We start from the raw sequence: 22,066 nt of genomic DNA, 5'->3' as shown, positions 1-22,066 counted from the left end.
AAAATATAACAACACTGAATCCAAGTACGTGGAGACTTTTTACAGCCGCCACACGGCAATTAAAGATTGTTGTTGTGATAGTTAATAAAATTTGTAAAAAGATCCCTTGGAAGCATAGAATGCAACCAAAAAAGAATAATAGCAGACTCGGTTTGATAAGGCTCATTTGCTTTGGATACTATTCTTACGGGCCTTGCAAGATTTTGTCTAAGTGGGGTTGGTTTATTGGGATTTCTTTCTTGTACAGTGTAAACTTTATCACGCTTATTGGCTACGAAACCAGTGATCGTGAGTTCGAGACCCTGCTTCTCTAATTTAAAACAAATTACTAACACAGGAATAGTCCCGTGGTAGAACCAGGGAGGCTTCTGGAATTGGAGCGTCTTCTGTATCTTGCACTATCCTCCTAGTAGCATCACTAACAGTTTTCTGGAAGAGCCATCCATATGGGTTACCGATGGTAGTCGGTTCAAATGTTCACATGAGCTTATGTTGTACTCGTTTGCTATCTTGCCGGCTTTGAATAAATCTCCTCTCCTCTACGTAAGTTTACCTACAAACAAACATTTTATTTCTTTTTTGCATACTAAAAATATAGATCTTTATGGGAAAACATGTAACTCTAAAGTCTGAATTTTTTTTACTGCATTTACAGTAATTTACGATACATTTCGACAAATTTGCTACATTTTATGTGTATTGAAAAAAGTTTAATCAAACGAATTTCTCCCGCCATTCCAACGATGTTAACATGGAGGCATCTCATTCCCATGAGAATTACTTATATTATTATTATATTAATAATTACACCAGATTTATATAGCAGCCTTTTTCATGATAAACACGTTCAAAGGCGCTTTAAATATAGCAAACGCATACGCACAGGGCACAAAATTCATCCTCTGCTAGTACAGACACGGAGCGATCTAACCAGAGAGAACAGAGTGAGGTAAAGCCCCCCCCCCCCCCCCCCGTGCGCTCTGAACAGTTAAAGAGAAATCCTTTTTAGATACAGGCCTGTTCGGCTAATTTGGCCTAGCTTTTTGCGAATAGACAGTCTAGTTCTTTAATGTGCCCGATGTATAGCATCGACACACGCAAAGCCGTCTTTCCTGGTAAGAACCAGTACAGGCCTATTAGTTAGGTACTCAAGCTAGAGTATCTCAGAAATTTCACTTGAAATAGTGCCTGGACCGGGAATACTTAAATAAAGTATCACTATTCATATGTTTTCCGTCTGATGTTTACACTAAGATAATTCTTGAAAAACATGTGATTAGATGTACATGTTTCGATTTATAGAAGGCCGTACACGCCATATTACTAAAACAAAAGGGCTCGAATCGATGGGAAAGCTCGAATCGACGAGAAAGAGGCATATTCTGTTATAATGGAAGTCTACGGGGAAAACAATTGGTGTCCCCTAACCTGAAATATAGAAAAACAGCCTGATTTAGTGGTGTTCAACCATTAGATCCTCCGTCCTAATTTTTGACCTGTATTAAGGGTGATCCTAGTGACTGGGATGCTTTCCTTCAAAAAAACGTCACTTAAAGCAAGCGTTCAAAGTGTTTGTAAAATGAAACAAAAATGTTATCTAGAACAAATCATGTGACATCCAGATTGCTTCATTACAAACCACGTTTTTCCAACCTTGCTGATCTTAGAAGACCTTTCTACAAATTTTGTGTAAACATGCAGGATACAAGACCTCCAGGACACAGGTATCGGCACATTTGTAAATAATGACATTAATGTATTAATCCCAGTAGGCATTTGACGTCGGTTAGACCTCGTATAGACGTCGGACCCCGACGTTGGATTAACGTTGGATTTTGGTTGGATTGGCAAACCGTTTAGACGTCGGATCCCGACGTTGGCTAGATGTCGCAATCCGACCATTTTCCAACCAAACTCTAACCACTTTCCAACCAAAATCTGACCAAATTTTCAACAGAATTTGCAATCAAACAAGTAATCAACACATGTATTTTATCATCTTTATTTCACATGATAGCGACATAAGTCTAACTCTACTGGTTCAGTGCATAAATCCGGACAGTGCTTAATTATTCGGACACCGTTTAAAAATGCTTTATGATCATGATTTTTTACTGAAATGAACAGGATTGTCGCAAACGAAAACTTTGATGACCAGCTGTCAACAACAGTGTACGAATGTAAGCTTTTCCAGAGAAAACTACCTTCAAATATCCGCATCGCATAAAGTTAACATTGTGTTTGTGTTGGGGGATGACGTCATACAGCGCGCGCCAGTTATTTGAGGTGCAACAAGGTACTGATTAAATAAGAAAAATATTCTGCCTATTGCAGACGACTCTTTTTGTCTGCTGATCGAAACTGATGTAAAAACATGTTTTAGAATTCTGTACTACCCTCAGTATTTATTTAAAAGATTTAACCAATTTCTGTTTACATATCAATTAATACAATAGAGAAAAAATGCCAGCATTTTGCAGACAAGGGAAGCTATTCATTAGATAAAATCGGCGCAGTGTCATTATAATGATCCCCGTAGTTGTGTCAAAATGTATAACGACAGCGACAGAATCTAAAAGTAAGAAAGAATAATTTTAAACATTAATTTTTGCTCATATAAATTTTATTATATTATTGTAAGTTAGAAACTAGTCCATATGATCACGTGATGAACAGGTAATAAAATTTTATTCGGACGGAGATTTTTGTATATATTTACAGGACTGTATTTGACTGCTTTATTTTAAACGAAGTCATGTTTATTTTTATTTTTTGGGTGCATATATTCGTTGCATTTTATACCCAAATAGTGTCCGAATATTTAAGCACTCTGAAGGTCGATTTTGACAGCTTTTACTGGCCCAATTCGGATGACATTTTTATGATGAAATCAGCAATATACGATTTTGTTGTTTTGCAAAGAGATTTATAAAGAACCTAAAATTATACAGTTAAAATTTTATGCACATGTGGTTTCATAATGCAAAGTTACTGTCAAAAACCCACCAAAAGTGTCCGGATTTAGGCACTGGACCAGTAATATCAAAAATTCAAAAAAGGTAATCCAGTAATTGAAACTTTCAAGTTTAGTCATGACACTCTGCATGATTCTTCAACTCCGCTAAAATTCCCATCTGAAATGTATAAAATTTGACAGTTTCATCATTTCATAAAATTTGAAAACTTATACAAGTATGCTAGAGCTATTACTAAAGAACATAATTGCTATGTGCAAAACAAACATGTTTTATTTTAAATTCTAAAAGAAATCTCTATAACCTCATAAAATGTAATGAAGTTTTATGTTAAACGCAATTGATTTTTAAAGTAATAAACATAATGCATCACACTAAAAAGAATAACTATTAAACTAAGTACAATTTTCAAAAATCTGCTACTCACGTTGCGGATCCCTTTGTGTAAAGTATTTATAAACTTGCTCTATCTTATCCCACAAAATATCAAATTACCGGAAGACTTGTGTAAACCGATGCAGGCTTATCTCGCAAAGGCATGACTAATAAACAACATGTGTAGAAGAAGATCCTTAGGTGAATTTAGAATAATTTATACATGTGTATATAGAGTGCAATTTTTTCCTGAACAGTTTGAATTGGTAAAAAAGAAATCCGTTTCCGAAAATAGACAATCTCATGCGATTTTGTAACATAATTAATGATAATGTTTGATGTGCGAATGACCTATTATTTATAATCACATGTTCAGGCATAACTATCTTTAAATTATACTAGCAAAATTACACCAGTTAATTTCATAAATGAAAACATTTAAACAGACTTTCTAACCAACCTAATTCCAACGTCTCCTAGACGTCTAAATCTGACGCCTATTAGACGTCTTGGTTATGACGTTGGTTAGATGTTGGATTCAGGTCGCCGACGTCGCGACCAAAATCCAACGCCTAACCAACGTCGATATGACGTCAGGTGTTTACTGGGATGAAGAGATTCAGTCGTTTGACCAGTGCAGCAGACCTGAGGTAGATCTAACACGAAGGGTTTTCTTAGACCAATAGAGATCTACAGGACTTCACATTTATGTTTGATTTTTTTGTACATCTGTGGTAACTTGTAACTCTCCTCCCTCTCCAGATATACAGCATTTTCTGTTCCATACGATTTCAGTGTTTCGCAGTTAGAAAATAAACATCATGCCATAATTAATTATAAACAGTTTACTAGTAAACTAAAGAAAAGACGTAACACTTTGTCCACATTAATTATAATCCACATTGACTTGCTTCGCCTGTTTGAGGCACTAACACCCGATTCTTATGATTTCCGGAATGTACCTGCTAAAGCTCTTTGGACATGGCCTTAAAGCTGCTTAGCATCAGTCATTTTCAGTTTTAGAATCCGTTAATGGTATTATTCATCCTTGCAGAGAACACTTGGAAAGGTGTAATCCAATTTTAACCCAAGGCAGCAATTCCAGAACACACCTTGAGCCAGATTCAGTGGCTAAATTTTGAAATCATGAATGCTAGACCCTTTCAACACAAGTTCTTAATAATAATATTTACGTCAAACATGTCGATTGCTGCAATGTACTGTCCCTTTTGCCTGTCCTATAATTTCTGCAGTTTTCGGCAATTTTATTTAAGCTTTATAGCGGAACTGTTGAATATAGCGGACTGTTGAAAGTGCGCATCAGAAATGGCAAATATTTCTAGAGGAACAGATGACACTTCTTTTAACCAGAACATGCTGTTTTAAACGTTCATATATTAGGGCATTTATTTGCCTGAGAAAATTACATATCGATATTGTTTTGAAAACAACATATTCCCAACTGATGTAATAGTTCATCGGAACTGGGCAATCAACTTATACTGCTTGATGATGCAGTGATTATATAAAAGGCTGGTGTTTGACATATCTACAGTGTATTAGTACAATGCACAAGTTTGTTCTGAAGAATATAATTATGCTCATTCAAGTTTGTTTATAATATTACTTTTTGCAGTGAATATAATCAGACACTTTCTATGGACTTAGGATCGTGCATTTGACCAGTTATTGACTGGTCAATGAGATTTATAGGCGGTATCTTTACAAGTCATAAAATAATCAAAACTATTGTCCGAGGTCTGTTTTGTAAGTATGAATAGGCCAGGTTATACATTAAGTGGTCCAAAGGCTCAGGACTGCTAATAGAGCAAATTTGCCTTAAACCTAACATGAATTGGAAAAGGAACTAGCCCTTTCCATAGGTCACATTTCAATTTCAATGTAAACTTTTGGATTAGTGGGCCTTGGGACTATTGGTCAGATCTGCTCTAATGTTGTTCAAACTTCCTGATGAAGGTTATTGTATGACAAAAAAATGGTAGATACATATTAAATTAGTTAAAATTGACGTGTTGTTCCTCTACTCTCACTTATAAACAGACTAGAGGGCTTCATTGAAACCTGAATAATGACTGAAATCCTTTAAAATGTTGATTTTTGTATTTAAAGTTCATACTATAAATCTGAACAGATCATGATCAATAATAAAGTTAGTAGCCATCATTCATACATCACAAGCAGCATTTATTTTTCATAATCATTGATACAGTGACCATCTCATTCATCCATCGTTATTTGTCATCATTTATTCATCATCAGTCCTTCTTCATCATATTCCGTCAGTGTTACAAGTTTTATAAAACAGACATAAAATCAGATTATGTATCCCCTTTTGGCAAGGAAATGCCAAAATATGAAGTGTCATGTGTAATGAAATATAACAAATGAGAATTTGAATATAAAAATATTAAACAGTGTCATGTAATAAAACACTTTTGACCAATGGGAATCCAAGGTCAATTATGTCTTCCTATCTTTGACTGTCCGAACATGATCTTGGCTCACTAGTCAGTAATTGCATGAACTCAAATGTTTAAGTAGTTTACTTACATTATTTTTAAAAATTAATTGATATATTTAGTTTTCAATAATGTAAGACAAAATGTCATGGTTAAACTGCATACTATATAGATGTCCTTTCATACTGTGTAATAACGTGTAATATGATTCTTTGATCCTTTTTTATAGCCAGAGACGTATCAACCACCTAAAGTTGATGAACTATTCCATGTCTGTGGACGAGGAGAAGGTGGAAGCTTTGGTACATACATCTGGTCTACACTACAGTGATTTTGATTCTAAGAGTAAGTGGAGTTCATTTTTTAAAACCCTCTGATACTCATATTTAACTGACAACTCATTAACTTGTGTGAGCCATGAGCAATATGCTTTACTGTGAGATCATTTAATTCTGCGGGCATGAAATTTCGTGGTTTTGATAGTGATGTTTTTGTGGAATTCATATTTTGAACATCTTAAAATGAATACTGTTTTGGATTAAACTTTTAGATTGTCTCAACAAAGAAATCCAGACATGATTTTGCAACCTAGCCAAAAAAGCTGAAAATTACGGCCCGGGGTCTGGGGGCCGCCTAAGGCCCCCAGAAGCTCTTGGGTAAATGGTGAAAAATCCTGCATTCTAGGCTTCTCCTGGCACCTAATTTCAATTTCAAAACTCATGTTTTTTAAGTGGTTCTTTTTGTTATTTCATAAAAATTCATTCATATTTATAAGAAATATAATAATAATAAATTAAATAATTATTCCTTTAATACTTTGCAATTTTTGAATTATCTCCCTTTAATGGGTATTTTTCACTACTTAGATGTTTATAAAGCATTAATATTTAGTTCTTTATTTTTGACCTTTGTATTTCAAACTTAATATAAGGTCATTTATCAAAAGTAGAGTTGTGCTTTTTTATTTTATGACTTTTAAAAAGCTTTTTAAATGCTTTAAATTGCATTATATATAAATCTCAATTCACAATCTACTCCATACATATAATATGTATAGCGAAAATACCACCTAAAGGTATGATTAGCACTTTGTTTTGAAGCACTTGGGAGGTGCTTAAAAAAATCATCCCCGTGTGTCAATGCTTTACATTGGGCACGTGAAAGAACCAAACGAACTGCTTTAGTTCATTTGTATCTCAAACTTTCTTCACTGAATTTAACAACGCGAGTGAAATGTTGGGCGCACCGAAATGTTTACGAGTAGATTGAAATGAACGCGATTGAAATCTTCGAGTAGACTGAAATGAACTCGATTGGAATGAACGAGACGATCGCGCAAATTATTTGTGAGCCGTTCGACTTTTAAAAACATTTCCGATATTTTCGTTCCGCGAATCGGCTTGTTATTAGATAAATTTATACGCAAATCCGATTGTTGTAGATAATACCGGAATTGAAAGGCTTTTCTTTGGAAAGGAAAATTCCCGATGACCGACGCTAACGGTAATATCTGAGATGTTCCGATTGCAGCGTTTTAGAACGCATATACATTCAGATCTATTAATCCATGGGCGGTGGAAATTTTCGCTGATAAAAACGACTTGCAATTGGGGAATTTTTTAGTGTAGTTGGTGTTAAAAGTATATTATTATGCCTGGGGAATGGGGCCGAATTTCGGCCCCAAAATCGGCGTAAAAAAGGGCTGCTGAGTTTAGAAACGGAAGCTGTGCGATTCTAAATGCCGAAATGTGGTGAAAGTACCGAAACGGATTCGAAAAAATCGGATTTTTCAGTGATCATAAAAAATCGGAAACGACCATAAAAAATCGGTCTTTGAGGGAGTGAGAAGCGGATTTCCGCTTTAAAGCGGAAAAAAATCATGTCTGGAAATCTTTGAAAATTAGTCCCCCACCCCCATCAGGGGCGTAGGGACGATTTGAGCATTGGGGCGGCGGAGGGGGTGGGTTTGGGAGGGAGTGTCCCCCTCCTATGAACGGGGTCCGGGGTTGCCCCGGAAAAATTTTGCATATAGCTTGAGTAAATGGTGCAATCTGGTGACTTCTTGGACTGCTCAGTATCTGTTGAACATACTCGTTCTTTTTTTTCTCGAGTTTTCACCCCTATTTACAGTTTACTATGTTTAAACACTGTAATGGCGGTACGATGTTAGATACGGACAATGTCCATCCGGCGTGAATATTTGTGACTTTACGATATATATTGTAGGTATAGAAATTACATGTGCAGTTCAGCTGCTTTTCTCCTAAAAAGCACAATGCCAAATTTAAATCTTATGAACACACTCTTTTTAGATGGACAACCAAAACCTGGCAGTTAATGAAAATGTTGGAGTCTGCTCGATTCTTCTCCCATCATTGGCCTCTGGACGACAGTGGACGAACATTCAGAGATTATGCAGAGGTAACATCAGATCGCATGACATTTCTTATTACATCCAGGATGGATATTGAATATAACCTTTATGACCCCAGTATTCCAAAATCTCCACTTGACATTAAAGTTCAGGGTGGATATGTTGGAGCATCGTCACTAAATTCCATAACAACGGTTCAGACAAAGTGTGGCCAGTTGTTGCTAAGCAATGTGAACCAGGTAGTAAGTATAGACAGATCGACTCGGCGACCGAAAGTGTTACCCGATTGGTGGCGAGAGAAGTACGCTAAATCTGGAGCAAAATTCACATCTTTGAAATTCGAAAAGTATACAAAACCAGATTCAGTTGAACCGTTTAATATTCACGTTGTTCGCAGTGACCTTGACGGTAACAATCATACAAACTGGACTTGTTATGTGAGATTTGCGCTTGATGGTTTATATCATAATGCAAAACATGGAAAATTGGATAAGTTTAAAGATATAGACAGGCATGGTCTACAAAGTATGGAACTGTTATTTTCAGGCGAAAGTTTTGATGAAGACAAATTAGAAGTATATGTATGGCAGGAGGATGGTGATGGATACAAAGTACGAGTACATATAGAGAAAGACAAGAGTTTCATTTTTCAGGGAACTTTTAGTTTTTTTGAACAGACATTATACTGATCAAATACGATAGCCTGTTACAGTTATCACTCCAGCTACATTTCCTTGTGTGTAGAAGAACACTTTCAAATATTCAAGGAAGCAGTATGCATCACTGAATTTTTAAAATTTCAGAGATGTTTAATTAAGAAATAATATATCTCAAACAGTGATCCGTCCTTGAAAATAATCATTGGAGCCCAGAAGAAATTATACAACATAAGGCACATGTGACATAAAAATAGGCGTCTGAGTTGACAAAAATCGATTTTATTCTAGAGAAATTCACAAAGGTATATTATTTCTGTTCTAACACAATATCATGGATTATTATGCACACCTTTGACAACATCTACCAAATATTTGCATGTTTTATGTGTTTTTTCCAGCTTGCTGCTATTAAGGACCAGCAATGTAATAACTGTAATGTACAGTCAATGATTTTGTTGCAATGTAACACATTATTTATGCCTTCTTTGGTTATAGGAAAACAAATGGGACTGTGTTAGAATATGTTTAAATTTATCAGCTTTTACTAGTAAACAGTTTTTGATTCATGTATCCAGTTTGGGTCTTTTATGGGGCCATTGAGTGAGCAAGTTTATTAATATTATAGTACTGAATGTGTGCAGTAATGCTTTGCAAAAATCACACATTTATGGCATTAACTTAACTGCAAAGCCTTAGACACAAATTCAAGTTTTAGCACCGTCACAGCAGTTTAGCAAATATCACCTGTATTTGCAAATGGAATTTTGTGGTTGTTTAGTAATTACCCGTCTGTAGAATGTCCAGGGATTTCCATGGAAAAGTACATGGAATTATTCCATGGAGTATTGGAACAGATTTCCATGGGAAAAAATCCAGTGTTCCATGGAAAATTTGAAAGGTTTAGTCTGTTAATATTTCTGGAAATATTCCATAGTATCCCTGGAAATATTCCCTGGTACACCTGGAAATATTCCATAGTATCCCTGGAAATATTCCCTGGTACACCTGGAAATATTCCATAGTATCCCTGGAAATATTCCCCCGATACACCTGGAAATATTCCATAGTATCCCTGGAAATATTCCCTGATATCCCTGGAAATATTCCCTGATACACCAAGTTTCGTACTGAAAAATCATGTTGTTAGTAGCTCAATCAGAAACAAAAGATTTCTATTGATTAATTTTTTGGTTCATACTTCGACATGTGCACAATTTGTATTGAGTCTCAGGTCAGTCTGTGATATATTTTCATCCTATAGCATGTTCATTAAAGCACTCCAATTTCTCTGACCATATAAATTCATACATATGTGTTGTGGACTTACTTCTTATAAAACTTTATTTGCACACACTTTTATTAGAAAGGTAAAATTATAACATTTAAAATGCAATTAAGACAGTGGTTCAAAGTGATTTAAGTACTAATTACCTAAATTATGTACTGAATATGTCATCAAGTATTAGATAAACTGTTGCTAGAAAAGTATATTTATTATCTATCATTCACACATACCAGAACAGAAATTACCTGTAACCAGATGAAAGTTTATGCCATTAAGATGAATAGAGTTCCTGCTTCAATATATAATTTCCTAGTCCTGTGACATATTATATGTTTAAATTACATTTGAAATAAGGAAGTATAATGTTTTTACCTCAGGTGCCCCTCTAAAAGCATTTTAGAGTTTCCAGTTAGACAATATTTAGCTCCATTCCATGTGCCTCTAACAACTAGAACAAAGCACTTCCCGTTTACATTCAAATTTTTGGTATTCATGATCAATTTTCTTCAGTACAATTAGTTACTGATGTGAATATCCAGAATGTTATGAAAACAGATATATATATACAATACAAGAGTGAATTTGACCATCTTTTAGCTCACAGAATTTGCAAAGATCATAGGAAAACGAACAGAAAAATTGGGATTATTTTTGTTAGGTCACAAGTAGCCTGCATTTTTATTGGTTCTTCTAGGAATGTCCAGGTGTTATCAGCTATATACATGTATATTTGCAAATGCTACAGTGTCCAGGGAATTTTTCCATACATATTTTTAGTTAAGGGACATTTTCCATGCATATTTCTGTATGTCTGGAAACTTTCCAGTGTTTCCCTGGAATACATGACACTTTTTCATGGAACACTTCCAGGGATTTACACTTTCCAGTGTCAATAGCATACTTTCCATAGAATTCCATGCACTTTCCATGGAAAACCTTGCTTGTCCATGGACATTCTACAGACGGGTATTGTAGTCCTTTTGTTTTTCTAAGTCCACAAAAAAACTCCTTGCCAGGTAGAGATACCTTAAAATACACCTAAAATTTAAAAGTAACATCTATGTTGTACCACAGAAAAGTGGTCTTGGCTTTTCCCTACGGTCAATTATAAAAAAGCTAAAATATAAGTTACTTATAGTAACAACTAACGGAAGTTAATCTCAAAAAAAAAAAAAATTGTATGTCCACACAAAGATCCTTACCAGGTAGAGATAAGTCAAAATACATCTCAAAATTGGATGTAACATGCATGTTGTACTACAGTAAAGTGGTCTCGATTTTTCCCTACAACTAGTAATGAAAAGGTTACAAAATAAGCTATGTATAGTAACAACAAAGGGAAGTAATTCTAAAGAAGGGACCTGCGCATGACACTCCGTCTCATGATGGTGTACAATTGTGCCAAGTTACATCAAAATCCCTCCATGCATGAAGAAGAAATGCTCCGGACAAAGTCATTCTTGTATCTGACCTTTGGCCTTGACCTTAGTACTAGGGACCTGGTTCTTGCGCATGACACTCCATCTCATGTTGATGAACATTTGTGCCAAGTTATATCAAAATCCCTCCATGCATGAAGAAGAAATACTCCGGACAAAGTTTTCATTCTTGTACACTTTGACCTCTAAGTGTGACCTTGACTTTAGACCTGGTTCTTGCGCATGACACTCAGTCTCATGATGGTGAACAATTGTGCAGTATCATCAAAATCCCTCCATGCATGAAGAAGATATGCTCCGGACAAAGTCATTTTTGAATTTGACCTTTGACCTCTAAATGTGACCTTAGACCTAGGGACCTGGTTCTTGCGCATGACACTCCGTCTCATGATGGTGAACAATTGTGCCAAGTTTCATCAAAATCCCTCCATGCATGAAGAAGATATGCTCCGGACAAAGTCTGTGGACGCCGCCCGCCCGCCAGGGGCGTTCCAATAATACGTCCCGTTTTTCAAACGGGTGTATAAAAAAGAAACAAACACAACCACTGCTTGTATTGCACATTTTTATTTTCAATATCTGGCAAAGAAAATTGTCAAAGTTCTGTGCAAATTGGTTTGTATTCATTCAACAATTAAATTTTCAATATAATTCACTAGTATCTTTAATTATAGATAAAAATATCATTAACTTTCAACTATTTCATAAATCAACAATACTGGCTTTTGAACTTTTTAAAGCATTTACACTTTTTAATTAAAATAACTTTCATAACAGTACTGCTCATATTATGTCTCCAGTCAGCAAGAGTCTTAAAAAACAGCACACAAACAAATGCAACCCAGTTAGCAATAATTGAAAAAATCAAAAAAGTAAGAAGCAGTCTCAAATACTTATCAAATGCTTCCTCATGGTAGTAAAATATTTGTTTAAATACAAATATGTTCACATAAAATACAATTGTTAAAATGCCCTTAAAAAAGAAAGTCTTAAACATATGCCAACATGAAATATTCCTAACTTATACCAGTTGTATAAACAATTATGTGTATGAAATGTTTTCTTAAAGTCCCTTAAATATAAGGGGTAAAAACAATTTTCATTAAATCAGAACTTTTCAAAAATGGAAGACCAAACATAATTTATCGGACTTTAATGCTAACCACATAATTTCTAGCTATGATTACTGTAAGCCTACACAATGTCATGTACAATATAAAAGATTCTATATATCCAAAGTTACAAATAGAAATAAACTGTTCTAGGGAGGTTTAGCCCTTCTTTTATCAAAATGAAATTCAAGGCAAATGGAGGCATATCTATTGACCATACACGATGAAATGTTTTACACCATACATGTACATATCTATTGACCATACACGATGAAATGTTTTACACCATACATGTACATATCTACTGACCATACACGATGAAATGTTTTACACCATACATATCTATTGACCATACACGATGAAATGTTTTACACCATACATGTACATATCTATTGACCATACACGATGAAATGTTTTACACCATACATATCTATTGACCATACACGATGAAATGTTTTACACCATACATATCTATTGACCATACACGATGAAATGTTTTACACCATACATCAATTTTTGAGCCCATAACTTTTCACATACTTCAATGCTCAAGTTGTATGCACATAAAGAAAATGACACCATACACAGGTTACAACCAAAACTTTCCTGACTGTTACATTAATTTATGTTTAAGCACCAACTACAATGAGGCATATGTCATTTTATATGTGATGCCTTGTATTTTATAAAACGCACAAGATTTGTACGAGCAGTTGAGATGACGGGGTAATGTTCTCCAAGTGATTTCCTGTTCTGTTGTACCTGAAATTTATAAATGATTTCTTTCAACATCATATCAAAGAAACAAGCTTCTGTTCATAAGACTAGACTTGCATTTCTATAATCAGATTTCTAGATTATGACACATTGTGATGCAATAAAACAGCTATATTTAGTGTTATCACCATTGTTGCTGTACGTCAAACTATTAAAGGATGCAATAATTTTTAAGATAAATGGATCTAATATTACTAAAACATAAAAATTGGAAATTTTTTTATCACTAGACTAGGGAAAATTGATTTTTGGGGAAAAATTTTCTAAGGGGAATACACCTACTATCAGTGTTACTTTCTTAGTAAAAGAAAACCCTGAGTGCCTAAAATATTTACTTGTATATTACATGCTATCAAAGGAATAAACCCGCAAATCCAATTTCTTCTTACCTTTGATTTCAGTGCAGGTGCTACAGTCTTAAGTTTTTCAACGAGTCCTATCTCTTTCAGCACCGGGTCAACATGATCCTCTCCGAACACATCAAACATAGAGTCCAGAGATTCAGCCACTACCCATAAATCAGAGTCCTTACATACAACCTCTAAGAGTAATACTCCTATATCCTGAAAAAATATAATTATGTAGACATTTACATCTACATATTGATTACATAAAACATTTACTTACTTCCTCTTTTAATAGCAATCAAGCTACAAAAAAAACCCTGCTATCGGAGAGATTCAATCTTGAGTGAAACATTTTTGTTATTTCCCTTTTTTGATAGGGTTTAAGACAAAACACAACAACCATTTTTGGGGTCATATGGATTTTTCTGCTTTAGTAATGGGGAAAAGCGCCCATCCAAACATTAAGATAGATACAGGTCACTTGGGGATAGCTTCCTCAAATGAAAGAATTTTTCACCTAACACAGGGTTCAATCCCATAGCAATGACAAGCTAGTGAGTCAAAGCCCTTAGCCTTAACCACTTGAACAACACAGCTCACATTTAATGCAGTGACATACACTAAAATAGGTCTACAGACCTAGGTTAGGTTTCATGCTCCTGGTTTTTCAAACACTGTACAACACAATACAAATTTAGCTGTTGATGTAAAGTACATGAAATAGATTACAGTCTGAGTTGAGACATATTTCTGATGGAAAAGAGACATAATTTATTGATTCTAAGTGCTTAACATATAAATAAAATTTTCCTACAATATATTTTCCAAACGATCAAAGAACAGACCTTGAGCAATGGATGTGGGTTTGGATTCTGAGCCAATATACCCCCTATGGTTGATACAATACGTATAGCATTGACCCTGACCTCTGGCCACTGGCACTTGGTAGACATTTCATACATAAACTGCAGATCTACCGGCTGTACTGCCTGAAACTAATAACATGAAACAACAGTATAAATCATTCATATATACACTTCAAACTTTCTTTTTTCAAACGTCTGACAAATACACAACATAATCTATTAATAATAAATAGCAAAAATTTAAGAAGTATACATTGTCAATAAAACTAATACTGTGAAATCATTAATTTTCATGAGTGACTAATTTACATGCATTTCAAAGTGGATTCAGTCCACAAAATTTAATCCCAACAAAGCAATTTGATTCCCATTCATTTTATATTCAATAATCAAAATCCATGAATTTATGTCCACCTGAAATAACCTTTCTGGCCAAAATGTCCACGAAATCAAATATTTTCACAAAATAACATATTACAAAATGTCAAATATTTAGTGTAAGTAAATAGCATTATAATTTAAACTACAACTAAAACTTTGGTAAAAACGTAGCTATATATTAACGCAAAAAAATAATATATGGTGGTCCAAGCTATGGTAGTGTATCACTGAAAATAGGAATACTAAAATCTAGTGAAAATATAATTTGCTACAACCAGCATTGTTTGTGTTTGATTAAAGCCTTAGGGATCATTGGGGGATTGCATTTTTCCTGATTCTAAAATTGGTTATGCAAATCTACCTATCAAGAATAATCCCTTTTATACATTTGTAAATCAGGGATACCTTATCATGCATGCATGTCTTCCATCATATGATTAGAATGTAAAACAAAGACCGAGTTTCCATCTTTGTTTTGGGTTTAGCATTGTTTTTCAACAGTATTTCAGTCATGTAACGGCGGGCAGTTAACATAACCAGTGTTCTTTGATTTTGTACCAATACTAACCTGTCCTCCACAAGTAACTGCCAACTTCTCCATATGAATCAGAGGTGGAGAATGAATGATTTAAGACACACTGTTTTAATCATAATCATAATCCGATAAAATACACCTTGCAAAGGAACTGAACTCACGACCCCACAATCCTTACACCTGAGTACTCATTACTGGGGTTATTAAAAGCGAATGGGCAATTAAAGTCATCATAAAAAGTAAACATAGTAAGTTGTTGACTAGTTAATCTGGTTAAGACAGCCACACAAGCAGTACTGACAGTCTTTCTTACCCTCTGATTTTCAAACACCTCTTTGTGGGTTTAAGTGACATTTCGGATGTCATTAGAGCAAAAAAAAAACAAAACAAGAGCTGTCCATAAGACAGCACGCTCTACTTTTCTCAGTGCTTGACTCCGAATTAGAGCTTTGCCAGAAAAACTTTATAAAACTTTAACCAAACTAGATGCCCACGGGCAACTTGTTGAGCCCGCCAGCTGTCAAAAGGACTTGGAGTTGCACATGACACTCTATCTCAATGAGGCAAACATTTATGCTATATAAAAACAAGATTGCAAAAAGTTACAATATAAGTTATTCATATTAACAGCAAAGGGAAGTAAATCTTAAAAAAAATTCTAAGTCCAAAAAATTGGATGTAACATGTTGTACTACAGAAAAGTGGTCTTGATTTTTTCCTACAACCAGTAATAAAAAAGTTACAAAATAAGCTATTTATAGTAACAATGAAGGGAAGTAATTCTAGGTTCTTTTGCATGACTACCTGTCTCATGATGGTGAACAATTATGCCAAGTTACATCAAAATCCCTCTATGCATGAAAAAGAAATGCCCCAGACAAAGTCATTGTTGTATCTGACCTTTGACCTCTTATTGTGACCTTGACGTTAGACCTAAGGACCTGGTTCATGCGCATGACACTCCGTTTCATGATGGTGAATAATTGTGCCAGGTTACATCAAAATCCCTCCAGGCTAGAAGAAGAAATGCTCCAGAAAAAGTCATTATTGAATTTGACCTTTGACCTCTTAAGTGTGACCTTGGCCTTTGAGATAGGAATCTGGGGTTTGCGCATGCACTCAGTCTCACTGAGATTAACATTCATGCCAAATATAAACAAGATTGCTCGATGCATTTCAAAGTTATGGTCCAGACAAACAAATCCGGACACACGCACACAAGGAAGGGCGCACACACGCACATACACTAAACAGCCATTTGGACAACTATGTCTTCGCCTCTGCAAGTGGGCTCAACAAAAATTCTATGTTAAAATGGGGCATAACTCTGTCAAAATTCAAACAGAGTTGTGAGATTGTTTTTTGATAGTAAATAACTATATATATATATATTTTAAGTTTCAAGTCAAACGCTTTGATAATAACAGAGATATTCGACTTTATCAAAAACTTCAACCAAAAAAAAGGAGGCGTAACTCTGTCATAATTCAAATCAGAGTTATGGGGATTGATTCTCCTGGTGTAGACTTTGATAGTAAATATCTATTTTAAGTCAATAGCTTTGATAGAAACAGAGATATTTGACTTTATCAAAAACATTAACCAACGGTAACGTCGCAGCGTGCAATAGTTCTACTTTTACTTCGAAAAGTCAAGCTTAAAAGCAGCCTGTTTACAAACCTTGGAAGGATCTGCCTCAGCTAGTTTCTGTATCACGGCCCTCATAGCTGCTGTTACTGCTTCTAATATTTCCTCTTCCTCTATACCTGCCATACATATAGCAAATCAAGCATCTGTTTCAACAATAAATCTATTTTATTTGTTATAACTCTTGTTTTATTAACAATATTTAATAAGGTAATGGACTCATAATGAATATTAGTAATTTCTATGCTATAATGTATTCTTCATCCAGAACTTGGATATTCTCCATCAGGCGGCTTGTATGAGGTTCATTAGCAGCCGGTGAAAGCCTAACAGTTACTGGCATCGGGAGATTTCACAACCTCATGTAATCTGTAGATTGTCATTATGGGTCCATTACTTTAAGATATTGTATAGTAGGCATTTCATCTCACAAGTGCTCATGGATTCATTAACAATATTAAACTGTTCTCTTGCAGTAACTTACAACTTCCCTGTATTGATCAAATGTGGTAGGACCAAGAACTGCAGACAGACATATTGTCTGTAGTCATTTATTATGAACACACACCTTGTCAAAGATTTGTTTGTTTGTTTTGTTAGGTTTTAATTAGACTGACACAGTTATGGTCAAATGGCTTCTTTCCTAATAGTGGAGGAAGACCCCAGGAATTATTTCAGGCAACATTTAGTGCTGAACAGGATTTGAAACATATCATACAATGTCATATCAACATATACCAATAAAATTTAAGTAATTTCTATAACAATTTCACATTGTTTATGAGAGAACTTACTTTTTTGTGATGTGGAAAGCTGAAGGAGGCCCTGCCACACAGTATAAAGTTTTTGGCACCCTCCCAGGGCCTCTGTATCTAAGGAACTGACTTAATTGTTTAAACATAGCAACGCGTGTGTCTGTTTACTCTGAAATCTACAAAAAAACATTTGAAGTGTTGACAGCAAATCACTGTTGACAGCAAATAACTTTTGACAACAAAATAACAATCAAATAATTGTTGACAAGAAATCATTATTGACAGTAAATAACAAACAATCAAATAGTTTTTGTTTGTTTGTTTTGGGTTTAACGCCGTTTTTCAACAGTATTTCAGTCATATAACGGCGGGCATTTAACCTAACCAGTGTTCCTGGATTCTGTACCAGTACAAACCTGTTCTCCGCAAGTAACTGCCAACTTCCCCACATGAATCAGAGGTGGAGGACTAATGATTTCAGACACAATGTTGTTTATCAAGTAGTCACGAAGATATGGCCCTTAAGGTTAGGCAAAAAAAGTTTGTTTCTGGTAACATGCTAAACAAATAGGGTAGGTAGCTAAAGTGCCGCCAGTTTTTATTTACACATTTAAAATCAACTATAATAGATTTTTATTTAATGATGATTTAATCGGAATTGCTCTACGTTTTCGTTTAATAAAGTGAGAGCAAAAAAAAAAAAAAGTTTGTTTTTACTTAAATTTTACACAAAAATAGCCTCGCTCAGCGTTAAAAAAATCCATCCGTAATTTTTTTTACCAAAATTGAATATGTTTTACACTAATACGTCCTGTAAATATATAGTAAAAAACAGAAAGTTTTACCGTGCCGTTTTGTGGCTATAAGAACTTTTTAAGAATCACTACAGTAACAGTTTTCGACGCTGAAAAAAAAAATGACGTGAATGTGAAGATATGGCCCTTAAGGTTAAGCAAAAAGAGTTTGTTTCTGGTAACATGCTAAACAAATAGGGTAGGTAGCTAAGGTGCCGCCATTTTTTATTTACGCAGTTTAATATATTTATTAAGGCCATGTCACGGCTACGAAGTAGGTTCGAAATGGCTTTTTGACCATGTCTGGAAGGTTTTCGACCCAGTTGGGTCCCTTTTGACATAAACTTGTACCCTGTTAATACATGGTCGACTAGGTATGGGTCCTGGCTACGGATTAAGACCATGTTCGAAAACCTGGGTGAGCCATATGTGTCAGGGGAGGGTAATACATGTGTGGCGAGATACCTATGTTGATTTGATTTAGTAGTCACATACCTTAAGATTCGTACCTAAAATATTCGCACCACGTTTTCGACCCACCGATGAGTCGTCATAATTCAGTAGACTTAATTAAGTAAACATTAATCTTTCATTAATACATAAAAGAGAGAAAGTTCTATCTACTACTACGATAAAACCAATATATTAAGGCGTTTATAATGGAAAATATACAAAGATTAGTCAAATTACACACTTAGATGATCATTGTACTAAGGAGCTTGATTTTGTCATTATCATTGAGCGCTCATTAATTACAGTTGGGTAAAAGGTTATAAATACCAGGGCAGCATCACGAAGTGATCAGAATCTGCCAAGCTACCGACCGAATAACATCGCTGAAAAATAAATAATATAATAAATTGCCAAATACTATCGGGTTCTTGACCTCCTATCATAGTCTGGGTTCTTACTCAGAACATTGCGTTTTGTTTAAGTTCCACGACGATAGGAACTCGACATCTGGTGGTATTTAGGTAAAATCTTAATGTATGGTATTCACCTCAGGCATAGTTTGTTGTGAATCGCCATACTACAAGAGATCCCATCCACTAATTTTGAGTGCTCGTCATCAGTTAAATTGAGATAGATTGATTAGCATTAATTATTTTATATTTCACCAATCATTTTAAGAATCATTTGTTTTCCAATCATTCGGCAAGGAAGCCCATAGGAAAATTATATTATATTGAATATACTGAGCTAGACCGTGCACGCTACAAAATTTGGCGCCCAACGTGGGGCAATTCATAGCTTCATATAGGCTATCTTATCCACGCTAAAAGATGGCTGAGCACACTTTTGGGTTGCCCCATCACGACGAAACCATGGTTGAAGAGGTTGAGAGGTTGAGGAGACAAAATAGGATTTTGATACTTGAACGAGAGATTTCAAAGTTACAACAAGAAATAGATAAGACCTTGAGTGATATTGGCACCTCGACCCCAATACAGAGTGATAAAAAGTATGTCTTTGAAATGATACCACCAGGTAGACCTGATGAAGGGTTATCTACGATACATAAAGGACCCTTGAAACCTAGACGTCTGTTACCAGAAACACCTACATCAGAAGATAAAGAAGAGTCATTAAAACCAGATAGATTTGTGACGGAGCGCATAAAAAAGGTTGACCATCCACCAAAAATTGAGGATAAGCAAACTTTAGATTCAAGTGATGATACAAAAATATCAAGCTCCAGTAAGACGACTTTGGTGAAGCCAGCCACATACGACGGGACAAGTGCATGGACAGATTATAAGGCACACTTTGAGGCATGTGCTACTTTAAATGGCTGGGATGATAACAAGAAAGGCTTATATCTATCCGTATCACTACGCGGACAAGCCCAGGGAGTTTTTGGCAACCTTAATTCAAAGACCACCGATTATCATGAATTAATAAGAGCTTTAGAAGATAGGTTTTCACCGAGAAATCAAACTGAGTTGTATAGGGTCCAGTTGAGAGACAGACAACAGAAAGCTACAGAGTCTATGGCCGAACTGGACAGGATATCCGACGTCTAGCTAACTTGGCCTATCCTAATGCCCCAGCCGACGTTCGTGAGACCCTGGCTAAGGAACAATTCATCGACGCTCTTGTGAGTTCAGAAATGCGTCTCAAGATTAAACAGGCCAGGCCTACGGATCTAAACGATGCCGTCAGACATGCGGTGGAGCTGGAGGCATTCTATCGTGCAGAAAAAAGCAACAAGGAATTCTTAGAACTGCAGTAAATGAGGGACAGTCAAAAGATATTGAAAATCTAAAACAGGTAGTTTCAAATCTGAAAGATAGTGTAGATAGTCTGAAACGTCAAGGACAATATAATAAGCCTGAAAATAGGCCTATGCATAGACCTTATGGTTATGATCGACGAAATGCTCAACGAGGACAATACCGACATCCACCTCCTCGGCCATACAGATATGATGATAGATCAAGAAGATACTATCCTTCGAATCCAACAGTTAGAAACCCTCCTCCAAAGGATATGAGACATGACCCATATAATCAATCTAAGTCAGGCATCTCAGAAACAAGATCTGAGACAGACAAAAAGAAGGATAAGAATACCGAACACAGTTGTAAGAGGACGAGCGTGCGATCATCTGGTTTATACGTAACAGCTAGCATTAATGGGATGTCAGTTGATTGTCTGATCGATACAGGGGCCACGTTGACAATCATTTCTGAGAAGTTGTGGAGTGTCATTGATCAACAATGTCCAGTTCAACCATTTGACTCCCGGATTGTATCCGCCAGTGGAAACTACTTGAATATCAAAGGAAAAACGGAGATTTCCATTTTGTTTGGTGATAAATATTGCAAAGTTGATGTTATCATTGCAGAAATCGACATAGATGTAGTACTTGGCCTAGATTTCATGCAGAATCACGACGTAAGCATAGACGTTGTCAGCAATACCATGAAACTTCATGATCAAACATTTAACATATTCTGTTCTGGCAAGATAGGGTGTTTTAGGATAGTCTTATCAGAACAAGTTGTGATACCTGCTGAAACTGAGATGATAACCAAAGGGATGGTGACTGAATCAGGTATTAAAAGGATAGGATGGGGTCTTATTGAAGCCAGTAATACATTCAGGGAGCTAGGACAGGGGATGGTCGCAAGAACTCTAGTTCGAGCAGATAAAATGGTTCCTGTAAGAATTGCTAATTTTTCGAAGCAGCCACAAACCTTCTATCCTGGGACTAATGTCGCAACTATATGCAAAATTGATTGGGTAGAAGGAGAAGGGACAC

General features: G+C 35.5%; 2 protein-coding genes across 3 annotated transcripts; one reads left to right on the top strand and one right to left on the bottom strand.

Moving 5' to 3' along the window:
- The first annotated feature begins 1,503 nt into the window (after positions 1-1,503).
- LOC123549076 (uncharacterized) lies at positions 1,504-9,433 on the top strand. 2 transcript variants are annotated; one of them, XM_053545627.1, is made up of 4 exons: positions 1,508-1,724; positions 6,060-6,175; positions 8,143-8,251; positions 8,751-8,883. In XM_053545627.1, the coding sequence occupies exons 1-3, from the start codon at positions 1,591-1,593 to the stop codon at positions 8,166-8,168; spliced, it is 276 nt and encodes a 91-aa protein (XP_053401602.1). In that variant the 5' UTR covers positions 1,508-1,590; the 3' UTR covers positions 8,169-8,251; positions 8,751-8,883. The 2 variants fall into 2 exon arrangements, with proteins under 2 accessions (XP_053401601.1, XP_053401602.1); XM_053545626.1 differs by having other exon boundaries at positions 1,504-1,724; positions 8,143-9,433.
- A 2,702-nt stretch (positions 9,434-12,135) lies between these two features.
- Positions 12,136-18,117, bottom strand: LOC128557682 (uncharacterized). Its single transcript, XM_053545625.1, has 5 exons — positions 18,047-18,117; positions 17,286-17,371; positions 14,669-14,818; positions 13,866-14,039; positions 12,136-13,461 (listed from the first exon to the last, which is right to left on the bottom strand). The coding sequence occupies exons 2-5, from the start codon at positions 17,328-17,330 to the stop codon at positions 13,357-13,359; spliced, it is 474 nt and encodes a 157-aa protein (XP_053401600.1). The 5' UTR covers positions 17,331-17,371; positions 18,047-18,117; the 3' UTR covers positions 12,136-13,356.
- Between the last annotated feature and the right edge of the window lie 3,949 nt (positions 18,118-22,066).

This window comes from Mercenaria mercenaria, chromosome 6 (assembly GCF_021730395.1).
Source record: "Mercenaria mercenaria strain notata chromosome 6, MADL_Memer_1, whole genome shotgun sequence".
NCBI lineage: Eukaryota > Metazoa > Mollusca > Bivalvia > Venerida > Veneridae > Mercenaria > Mercenaria mercenaria.
The sequence above is the reverse complement of the archived record's forward strand: the minus strand, read 5'-3'. Positions and strand labels throughout refer to the sequence as shown.